Source organism: Polypterus senegalus, chromosome 11 (genome assembly GCF_016835505.1).
Source record: "Polypterus senegalus isolate Bchr_013 chromosome 11, ASM1683550v1, whole genome shotgun sequence".
NCBI lineage: Eukaryota > Metazoa > Chordata > Cladistia > Polypteriformes > Polypteridae > Polypterus > Polypterus senegalus.
The window spans coordinates 61,940,925-61,953,021 of NC_053164.1; the positions used below are offsets into that span (position 1 = coordinate 61,940,925).

Here is a 12,097-nt window from a genome sequence, read left to right on the forward strand (position 1 = left end):
TTCTGTAACTTTTGTTTTAAAATAGTCCTCCTGACTGATGTTTATTTGAATATCCTGTTTGTTTTGTTAGATAAAGGCATCTATTAGGTTAATAAATGTAGTAAATCAAACATCAGCATATTAGTATCAAATATATGATGAGTGCTAACAGCAGAGCCTACCATATAACTGTGGTTATGTGTGTGACTACGAGCTTGCTGGATAAGCGAAAGACAGTCACCAAAGCCAAGCCTTTAGGGTCAACAATGCAAATTTAAAGTCACCGAGGCAGAGTACATAGTGAAATGAGTAGATGTAAAAGTACACTTGTAAATTTAGTATTACCGTAGGTGGACAGAATAGCACAATAATAGTGGCTTCAGACATGTTAAAGCCAGATATTAGAATTAAAGAGAAATGAGGAAGGTATTACAGTCACATTAAATCCTGCTAAAACACATTCAATTCCCCCTCCTTGATCGCAGCTTTATGCTTGTTCACAGTATTTATAATCATGTGGAACAACCTTGGTCATAACAAACTAATTCAATGCCCATTTTCAGGGTTTATCCAGGTTAGCTGTTACCCCCAAATCTTGTTCATTTAGTCTCTTCAGCCCAGGGCATTCTTTGGAGTAAGACCCATTCTTTACATATGGTATCATCTGACACTACTTCTTCTTCTTCAGTCTCCTTCTTGACCTTTCCCTTCATCTTGGTGCATCTCTTCACCCAGTGATCCTCTGCCTTAAGTGTCTGTTTCTTCTACCACCCCAACACCAAGTCTCTGTTAACTCAGTACTCACACCCTTTGACACTCCATCACTATTCTTTCTTGCTTTACTTCGTGTTCTACCTTTATCAACCATGTCTCATTCTACTTCTCATATAGCTTTCTTACCAGAGACGCTCCTTTAGAAGTCAGAATGGAGGAGCTTCTCCCACGCACCTCTCACTCTCACTCCCACAATCAGCACTCAACATGTTACCCATTTTAAGAGGCAGAACCTCTGTACTTTCTCCAAAACAAGTCCATTCGTTGGTAATATCTCAATTTACACTGACTACATCAGCATTTTTCAACCCTCTCTTACATTTTCTACAAAGAAAGGTCACATCTAATTCCTGAAAGTTATCCTTCACACCACTCCATCTTTTATGTATCCACATCTGACAACCTGTTTACTGGTTTAAGTTTCACCACACAGCCACGTAGTTACCTTTCACACACCTCCTACCCTTTGGCTTCCAACCACTACCTTGGTTATTTCTACATTTGCACTTCCAAATTAGTTTTCCATTTCCTCTGTCGATTCCACTTCACTTTGTGCCAAGCAAGATCTTCAACTTACAAGAGTTCCCAAGGAAATCTTTCAGAAACTCCACTGATCACCACCTCCACCATTAACATGTAAAGCAATGGAATCATCCACCACCAACCTGCAGGTTCAGCAGTGAGCAATGAACTGTTTGTTAGTGACCGAGTTTTCAATGTGCCAAATTTGGTGTCTCTTGGCTGCAGTAAACATAATTTATTTTTGTTTTTTTTTTTTTACAGATGATGAACTGCTCATTTCCATGCTGTGCTTGATAGGATTAACACCACTGGTGTACTTGTCAATGATTTTCTTTTTTCTGTCAAACTTTAACCAAACCCCTTTGTAAATTTACCTTGGATGTGCACACTCATATATTTTTTGCTACTATTGCAAGAACAAGAAGATCAGTATCACTCAAAACTGATGACATTCTTATTGGACCTTACAGGGGAGGAGATATCTTAATGAGTTTGGGTTATTCCAAAGCCAATATTATTTGAAATCAAGCAATTAGTGAAACATTTATTTCTATCAAAATTTTAACAGAAACTTAAGACTTAATAATATCTCTGTGTATAGCATACGGCGTAAATATGCCGTCGGTCACAAAGCCTATGGTGCAACCAAGGACGTAGCCTGATGCACACCTCCTGAAATATGTGACTACACATCGTATTGACATGAAACCTACGCAGACCTCATGGCTCTGATAGGCCAGTCTAGTAACTATGTTTGTCCTGAAACACGTTTCCATTTGTCTTCCGGTCAGGAAAAATTGGAATAATGTGAGAGACAAATACAATCGCTTATGAAAGAAACTGTGTAGCAAGAGGAGCGGTGATAATGGAAGGCAAAACCTGCCAGCACGAATGAGTCACTTTTCTTGCATGTTGCAAACAGCAGGAATTAACATTCAGGCATAAGTATAAACTGCTTTTGAAGGCATAGCTACAGTGTCCAGAATTATAAATCAGCCTTAAGAAAAATGAGACTACCCACCCATCCATTTTCCTAACCCACTTATTCAGAGTTGGGTCACAGGGCAGGAATAATAGCTGGATTGAACACCAGTCCATGTCAGGGTGAACAGAAAGACTCCAGGGACAATTTAACAATGCCAGTTCACCTAACCAGCATGTTTTTGGACTGTGGAAGGAAACCAGGGAACCCAGAAGAACATGCAAACTCCACACAAGGATTTGGGAGCACAAATCCCAGTCTCCTTATCGTGAGGCAGCAGTGCTATCACTGCACTACCGTCCCACTCAAAATGTGACTATTCTGTTTTTTCTTGCACATCACCTACCTACATTATACAGTTTTCTAGTTCTCTCCAGTTTATATTTTTTCCACTGGCCTGAGGTAACTTTGACAATCATCAGTTCTTGTTTATGGCAGATACTTCTGTGCTTACCAAAGCATGGTATTTAGTATCTGTTATTCAGACTTTCTTATGCCACAAGTTTAAAACATTATGTCACTTATAGTGTGTCTGTAATGACTGGCAGAACATGTCAGAACTTCCCCTTCCTCTGCATTTTGATTCCAAAACTCAAGTGTGAGACATACCCTTTGGCCAAAACAAGTCATTCTCAGATAACAATTGAACAGATTTCAAATACTGCTAGCTCTCTACACTGTGATTAGCACACTTATACAAAATATCACCATGTTTTGCTATTCTTCTCTTATCCTGTGATGAACCTCTGCGCCACCTTCAACATTTAAATGTCATGTAAGCCAACAGCGCCACCTAGTGCTCAGAAATCATGAAGAGCTCCTGATCAAGCCAATAAATAACACAAAGGGTTGTTGTGATTTTTGTTCTTAATTACTAACCAATTATTGTAGTCATGGAATATCTCTCTTTTATCTTAACTTTACTACACTTCATTTTTAGGATTTAGAACCCAAAATTTTGTTATTCTTAATCAAGCTGCCAAACAATAATGAGATACAAGGCAAGGCAGCAGATGACAAGCTAAGCTGAATCAATTTGCACTTATGTCGGTTTTAATAACATATACGAAAGGGATGAAACTTTAAGGAATACTGATTTATTCAGAAAGTTTTGAAGTTGTTCTCAGAAAAAAAAAAAAAAAGAAAAATCACCAGACCGTACCAGACATGTCTGTTGCGGCAGAGACAGAGTACTAACAGGCCATTAAATTAACCATACCATGTTTTCCAGCACCACTAGGAGTAAAACTCAGATGAGTCATCAACAAAATACCATGAAGTACTGCCTGCTGACAGAAGAGATGGCCCTTTAAGTCTCAGTCTTTAAATCCCGGGTGAAGATTCATTACTTTACTGTAGCATACCCTGACTGAAGCTACAGATTAGCCATGTATATGTAATCTGCTCGTTAGTTATTTGTACCAACATACATAATACAATATTTATAAACCATATAACCGATCTCTCCTTCATCTGTTTCACTTCTCTGTATCTTGATGTGGCACTTGGTGCCATTGCTTTACTGCCAAGCTGCTCTCCTTCATATGCAAAAGCATGGGAGCACTGGAACCACCAGATGGGAAGATTCCCTCAGCAGGTTGACAGACAAGGAGCGGGTCGGCGGCAAATTGGCCGAGGGCTCCAGGACTCTGACTATCTTCTTTACAACTTTGATCTCTTTAGGCCATTGTTTAACAATTTTATTAAAGGACAGATTGCATTGGTTTCTATTTATGTTGATCAGTTTTTATGTGTTTTTATCAATTCTGTACTTAGTAATTAGTATACACTCTACTTACATTTTACCTGACAATTTCCTCACAGCAGTCTGTACCTGCACTCAGTGAAGACTGCGATACAAAAATAAGTTGTATAGTTTAAGTGTGTATTTTGGTATCCCTCCTTCAGAAGTCTTGTGCTAGCATTACTAATTATCTATTAACTAAGCCCACTTACCTTAATCTGTATCCTACCTAGGAAATGTTAGTGGCTATATGTTTTCGGGAGGGGGGGTTTTGATTCGTACACAGTATCCCTGCCCTGACATCACCATAACTGAAATGAGAATTGCGAAGAAAACATCCCAGAGAAACCATACTGACATTGAGAGAATCAAATGTACTGTGCTACCAGGGGATGCCGCAGCACCCCAAGTGCAACAGAGGCTCAGACACAAGTGCTGCAATTACAAGGCTTTTTATTGTAGGAAACTCTTCCAATAAGCATTGCCTATGTTGCAATCGGCATACAACACAGAATACAGTAACAAAAAACACTCCATCTTATTAATCACCGTCTCCTTCCTCTGACTCTTCAAGTTGTGTCAGACAGTTCCTTTTATGTAATCCCTGGAAGCACTTCTGGTATCCTAAAGCTGAGGCTCAGAAGCACTTCCGGGTAAAGTAGTAGCCCAACAAAGTAGGGCTCACCAGACTTCCCAGCACTCCCTGTAGGCACCCACAGAACCCATTAGGGCTGAGACAACAAACTCCAATTTTGTGAGAATCCATTGTGATGCCACAACTAAAGGGGAGCCCGTCAAGTGCGCTGGGGAAGACAAAGCCCTGGGCAAGTTGTCTCCCCCTTCCTTCTACGCTGTGCACGCTTTGATGAGGAATCAAAGTCAAAGCTTTCAAAAGGGAAACTCTTGGAGCAATGAATGTTGGTTTCTGAACTAAAACAAAAATGTATTACCCATGTATAGTACACCGGGTCATAGCAGAATATATCACATTATATAAGATCTTTAAAATCCACCCAATACTTTGGCAAATAGCAGAATACAGACCTCAACTTTAATCATGTCAATGCAAGAGTAAAAATACAGAGCTTACTTAAGTAAACAGAAATGTAGACAACTATTTAATTGTTGTTATATATATATATATATATATATATATAGCCAGCATTAAAACAACCAGTAGCCATATTATAACCTCAGTTACACATTTCAGTTGAAATAATCAATACAAGAGTACTGGGACTGCTGCATTAGTTGGATGCTTGGTGTTCATTCTAGAACTCTAAATCTGAACCCAGTGGCCCTCACTAATAAGCACGTAACGTTGGCTGAACAGATACTAGAACCACCACCAAGGAACTGTGACCACCATTAGTACTTTGTACCATTGGACAAATACATTTATTTCCTGCTCTACAATAGGTAATTTATGTTTCTTAGTGCCTACATACCAACTATCTGGAGTATCCAATTATTTTAGTGACAGCAATTACTCCTGCCTGAAGAGTTCAATGATCACTCAAGAGATAAAGGGATGAAGACATCACTTCAAAACCTAGTTTATATAAAAGTTGGCTTAAATGACTAGTTGTTACTATTTGGACTAGGGAATGGCTGTACATTAGCTACTCTTATACTCGTTACTCTTCAGCTTCTGCCAAAGATTTCTACTTCAGTTAAGCAGGACTTTAACTTACCTTATCGGAATGATGACTCCGGCAAGAAGACTACTAGAGCCTCGAAGAAGGCTCTCAAATCCAAAAGTCACTGCAACATGATGGCTAAGCCTGATCAGTCATCCTTGATAATTTAGGGGGAAAAAAACTTTTCAATTGACAAAACAAAATACATCATGCCTCATTAAACATGGTCGTTCAGAGATGTTTATAGGGCAGAACAAGCTCTGTCAATTCTTTGAAGTTTTTTTGGGCCAACTGGAGCATTAGGACTGCAACATTTCATCTACTTCAAAATGGCTGCTTTGCACCTTAAAACTGAGAGTACAGGACAACATAGCCATAAAGGAGACATGCTGCAGAATCTGGAGTCACAATGGCAGCACTGGATACCATCTCATCCAAACTTCAAACCCATGGTCACAAGGGCCCAAAATATTTACAAAGAGGAGACTGGCGGAGTCCATCCACCCCTTGTGATCCTACAGTAGCTAAGACACTCTGACTGGTAAACTGTCCTATGAAAAGCAAAGAAGGCAAAGTCCATCACGCTGGAAGGTTGCAAGATTCTCTTCTTCCCACACTTTTCTTGGATCCACCTTGGGCCAGGAACTTAAACTGTTTAGGGTTCTATAGGGTAGAGGAAGAAAGGTATTTGGAGACATTCTGCTTTCCTGTGGCTGCGCTGCTCCGCTTCCTTGAGCTCTTAAAAGTTTGCTCATTGACTTTCTGTTCCTTACAGGGTCTCTCTCTTTTCTGTGGTATAAAGGAGAATTTTATTCCTTGGAATCTTAAGAGTACTGTCTACCTCTCAGAAGCGGCCGAGTGTTAACATACTACAGCAGCATAAAGCAGACACAGATTGTCAATTTGTAGAAATTTCAATTTGTTGCAAGATAGGTCAAAAGACTAACTGTGTAGTCATCGTGGCTTTATATGCATGATCATATGGTTTGGACATTTGGGTGAAAAATTGGATCTGAAGGGCAGGACCAGTAAAATTCAAAATTAAAATTGGTGCGCTATGAACATCTGAAGCATGCCCCAACAGAAGGGAACTGTTCCAGCACCCAGAGAAAGATTAAAAGTACCTCCAAGTTCTCAAATACTTGTAATAAGGACAACATTGAAACAAACAAAATTTTGCCAGCACTGTGCACAATTCAACCATGAATCATGTAAACACAGATTTAAAATACAAGGATAATTGCTAATAGCAAAAGGTTTCTAGCAATCAATGTACGAAATGGAAAAGGAGTACTAATGACTAGAAGAATGAGGAAAGAACAAAAGACATCAACACCAGTTGAGTTGGCATTCCTAGACAGCAAATGCTCAAAAAGCCCAGAGAAAAAGTACACAACAGAAAAAACAAAAAAAAGTGTTTTGGGAGATTAAAATGAACCAGACCTGAGAGAATACAAAGTATATGAAAAACAAATCATCTGCTTTTGAAGATTTGATTTGTGATAGAATTATGCAGGGAACATGAAATTCTCCCTGAACTATTAAAAGCAGAAATCTTGAGTGTATACAGATTAAAAAAAAAAAAAAAGGCAGTACAATTGACACTTTATTTAAAAAAAAGAATGATACATACATTTTAGTCAAATGACCAAAATTATATCACGTTCAGGTGAACAGGTCAGGTGAAGAGTGTAAGCTTCACTTGTTTGGGAAGGTTAGAGCAGAACACAGGCTGAATAAGAAAGACAAGCAATTGCTAATGCTCAAGCATATCTGAACAGTCCAACTATTTAGGGAAAAAAAAAATTATAAAAGGGCACCAAACTTCTTATACTGATTGCATCCACTTATTTATTTTAAATTAAATATATATCCTGGTCTTTTCTCTTTATACTAGAGAGAAGAAAATTTGAAGCAAATGTTCAGCTTCATACACTGATTATTTTTCCCTCCCAAATTTACCTGAAAATAGTGTAAATGTAAATAATCAAAACTAAAAGAATACATTTCTCAGTTAACAACCCTGGAAATAATACTTTAAACAAGACGTAATTTTCAGCTGAATTACACATTATATGCCAGACAGGGAATTGTGATCAAACTCAAATAAATTTAACTTTTTACACATTTTACTATCTGTGTTTTATTTTTGTACTCTACACCACCTGAGGCACAATCACCCATTTAATACAAGGATGATAATTTACAGTACTACAAGACAATTTTTTTTAAACATAGGTGCAAAGTGTTTACCCTTCTATCCAGGTCTCAGGCTTTAACAAGTATACCTTCAATACACTAGCTGGAAGTAGACACTATTATAATCCTCTTTATTTGCAACAGATGTCTAGGACTACAATAATAAATACACCATAAAATAAAGATCACAGAGCCAAAAAAGAAAGAAAAACACTAAGGACTGTTCAGAACACTTGAGGAGCAGAGTGAAATATCACTCCACTGGACTATAAGTTTAGTTTGACCAAAGTCCTCATCTGTTTAAGTTTTTTTTTTTGTTTGTTTTAACAGTTGACATTCCTCTGGTTTGGATGCAGGCATCAGAAATATAATTCTAACGAATGGCTTTTACAGGACTCTTGAAGCTGCTAGCTGCCTGAAGTTGAAGTTGGTAAGCCATAGGGTGAATCTTGAAACCATAAAGCCTGGTGGAAAGAAAAAGAAAAGAAAAAAAAAAAAAAAAGTATTTAACAGATTCATTCTCACTCTTACAAGTTTAAGAACCGGAGTCTGACCTGATACTGAAAGAATACAGGATCAGCATAACACAGTATAATTATTCCAAGAATATATGGAAAAAAAAAAAAAAAACTTTATTAAATGGTATTGAAAAAGTAACTTTTGCAATATACACAATTTAAAAGGAGATTTTCATAACATCTGCCAAAAGATCTTTCAGCTCTTTTTTGCTTCTTTAAAAACACTACTAGCAAAACACAAGGCAAGGAACCAGTGTTTGTCCATTAAAGAAAATAATGTTTCGAATGACACACAGAAGCTGAAACAAACTGAATAAAGGAGGGGGAAAATAATTAAACTGCATGTACTAAAAGAAAATTCTGCCACTAGAAGTTAAAGAAATGAAAGATTTTTCAAAGATAATGAACACAATCAACAATCACCTAACAGCAAAGGAAAAGAAAGTTGAAATAATATGTGCCCAAGATATTACAGACAAAAATATCCAGTCATGTGACTTTGTATTGTTTGCTTTGTTGCTTGTATGTTTTGACTGTTCAGTATACAAACTTTAAAAAAAAAAAAAAAAGTCTTCAATAAAGCCCCAAAACAGAATAAGGCACAAGTATCAACTGTAATGTACAAAATGCATTCAAAAGCAAAAAATACAATAAATGAAATTGAAAATGAATTAATAGAAAAGTTGAAACATTGGCAGAAGACACCAAGTTAAAGGTTTTCAGGAAGACCTTTGGGTGGGGGGGATCTAAAGGAAAATTACTTAGAGACTACGATTTTACAAAAAATTAATAGCACAAATTGTTCAAATAATTGTATATGAATTTTGAAATCTTGACATTTAAACTTAAATATAAAAGTATTTCTTGAAACACTTTTATTATTTATTATCTTGTTCATTGCAAGGGATAAGCAGCAACCTGAACTGGAAGAGTTCAAATACCTGTGGGATCTTTTTCACATAAACAACGAACTGTTGCAGCAGCAGCAGTTTTGTGGACATTGTTAACAGATCATATTGGTAAAGCAGGAGCTAAGTACTGGAACCATTTCTTGATTTATAGGTCAAAATATTTTGGCACAACCTGTAACTTTTTGCACCCTTGCATATTATAAATGTGCATTGGTTAGTGCTGCACTGCCTTGTTTGTACCACTGTTTGACTTTGCATATGTTTGCACACAAGCTCATTCATTATGTGTTGTGTTTTTTTTTTTTTTTATCTTCATAGGCTTGTGTTCTATGTAGCACTGTGGTCCTGGAGGAACGTTGTTTCATTTCAAAAAATGTACTGTATTAAACTATATATGGTTGAAATGACAAAATTTACTTTGACTTGAAGATACAGTAACAAAAAGAATGAGACTGCGAGTACATGGTCTTTCAGAATAGAGTTAACTGCTTTCTCTCTGTTTCTCCAATATATCTAAATAGTTAGATATAATACCATGATTTGTCATCACACTTGGTAAAATGTTAATGAACCTCTCATTATCATTAATCACATTGATGGGTATGTATACAAATGTTGGTTATGTAGTTTTTGTTAATTTTTTACATCTGTAAAGGTTAAATCAAAAACTGAATGCAATTTCAAAAACCACAATGGATAAAAGCTGATGTAATGCAACATGCTCATGATAGTTTATGGGTAGCTCAAACAGGCATAGTGCTCTGCTATTAGTCTTGCTGAAGACAAAGTCAAATGAACATGGATGCTCTGCTGTGGGACTGTACTATTGCTGCACCATAGTGAGATTTCTTAGGGCAGAGGAAGCGAAACCTGCTGAAATTTACCAAAGGATGTTGGCTCAGTGCAGAAGTGAAAACATCATGAGTAAATGAAAAGACTAAGAATGGGCATAAAGGTTTAAAAGTGAGAACAACAAGTGCTATCAACAAAGCTCAATTTGGCCAACCAACATTGCTCGCACACAAGACCATAGGCATGGTAAACAACTACATCAGAGGAGACCAACGGATTACGTTGTCCGCGGTTGCTGCACATTTGAATATAAAATATTAATCTGTATCATGCCATAATGCATGATGATTTGAGGTACCGTAAAGTTTATGCAAAATGGGTACCCAAACAGCTTTTTGGTCTGCATATGAACATTAGAACAATCTAGACGAGAATAGGCCATTCAGCCTAGCAAAGCTGCTATCTACTTAACTTTTCTATAAAAAAAAAATCCAAGTCTAGTTTTTAAAGTCCCTAAAGTTCTACTGTATACCACACTACTTGGTAGAATTATTCTATGTGTCTATGGTTCTCTGAGTAAAGAAACAAATTTCTAATCTTTGTGCGAAATTTACCCTTAACAAGTTTCCAATTGTATTCCTGGTTTCTTGATGAACTAATTTTAAAATGACAGTCACAGTTCTCAGTTCTTTTAATCTATCTTCATAACTCATCCCCTGTAGCCCTGGAATCAGCCTAGTTGCTCTTATCTGGACTTTATCTAGCGCTGCTATGTCCTTTTTGTAGCCTGGATTCCAACACTGTACACAGTACTCCAGATGGGGCATCACCAGAATAAAAAGCTCGAGCATAACCTCCTTTAACTTACTCTAAACTATAAACTTCTGGACAGTGTTAAATGGCATGTTGTGTAGAGTCCACTAGGACTCCTAAATCCTTCTCATAAGGTGTACTTTTGGGTTTCAGGTCTCCCACGGTGTATTCAAACCAAACATTTTTACCTAATTTATGGACATTAAAATTTCATATGCTATAAATCTGCCAAATCCCTTTAATGATTTAAGGGATTCCAGATTATCTCCCAATCCACTTAGCTCAGTATCATCTGCAAATTTAACTGACTTGTTACTTACATTTCTATACAAAACATTTATATATATTAAAAATAGCAGCAGCCCCAGCGCGGACACCCAATTCTGATAAGGCTCCTTGCACCATAACCCTCTGCTTCAGGTGTCTCAGAAAATTTTGCACCCAATTACAAACATCACCCTGAACTCTCACGTCTTCTAGTTTGATGCTCAACCTCTCATGTGGCGCTTTATCAAATGCTTTCTGAAATTCCAGATAAATAATATCATATGCGCCACTTTGATCATACCCTTTTGTTGGTTCCTCAGAACTCCAGCATGTTAGTAAAACATGACCTCCCTGCCGTTTCTGTTACTTACAAACTATTTGCCGCTATGACACCAGTTATTTACTTAACAGAGATGCCGGTGTCAGCTACTGCTGCTTACTGCTCCGCCTTGTTAATGCTAGTTTGAATATAACAAGTACACATAACAAGTAACTTTTCCAAACGCACACCCAAACATCCAGCTGCTTTTGCTCCTGTGCAGGTGGGAAATAAAAAAAAACCCTTCTAAAGAGAAGCAAAAAAAGCTTTAAAAACTCCCACACAGCTCTTTATTGGCAACCAAAAAAAGTTTATAGGAGAAAAATGTATTTTTTTTTTTTTAATTAACTCACACACTACAGCCGCTTCTCTCTCATTTGACAAGAGGACATCAGAACTTTGAGTTTCCCTTGTGTTTTATGTTAGGTCTATGTAATTTGAGAGAGATGTTATATAATAATTAGGGTTGTGCGTATACATGTATGAAAAAGAAGAATCTAGTTTTTAAAAACACTACCAGCATTTTGATATTTGAAGTACTGGAAATAAATGGTGATTTTCAAAGACCACTTGCTGAAATACAGCATTAGCTTGATTAATCTCCGACATCACCATCCCCCTTAAACATGGTAGAGGC

At 37.2% G+C, this 12,097-nt stretch overlaps 1 protein-coding gene across 4 annotated transcripts in view; it reads right to left on the reverse strand.

Annotated features, from left to right (window-relative positions):
• Nucleotides 1–7,229: 7,229 nt before the first annotated feature.
• csnk2b (casein kinase 2, beta polypeptide) overlaps nt 7,230–12,097 on the reverse strand; it is a 30,772-nt gene continuing 25,904 nt past the window's right edge. For all 4 annotated transcript variants that reach the window (XM_039768790.1, XM_039768793.1, XM_039768791.1 and 1 more), the window contains one exon: nt 7,230–8,304. In XM_039768790.1, coding sequence (XP_039624724.1) covers nt 8,214–8,304 — 91 coding nt within the window. In that variant the 3' untranslated portion in view covers nt 7,230–8,213. The remainder of the gene's footprint in view (nt 8,305–12,097) is intronic.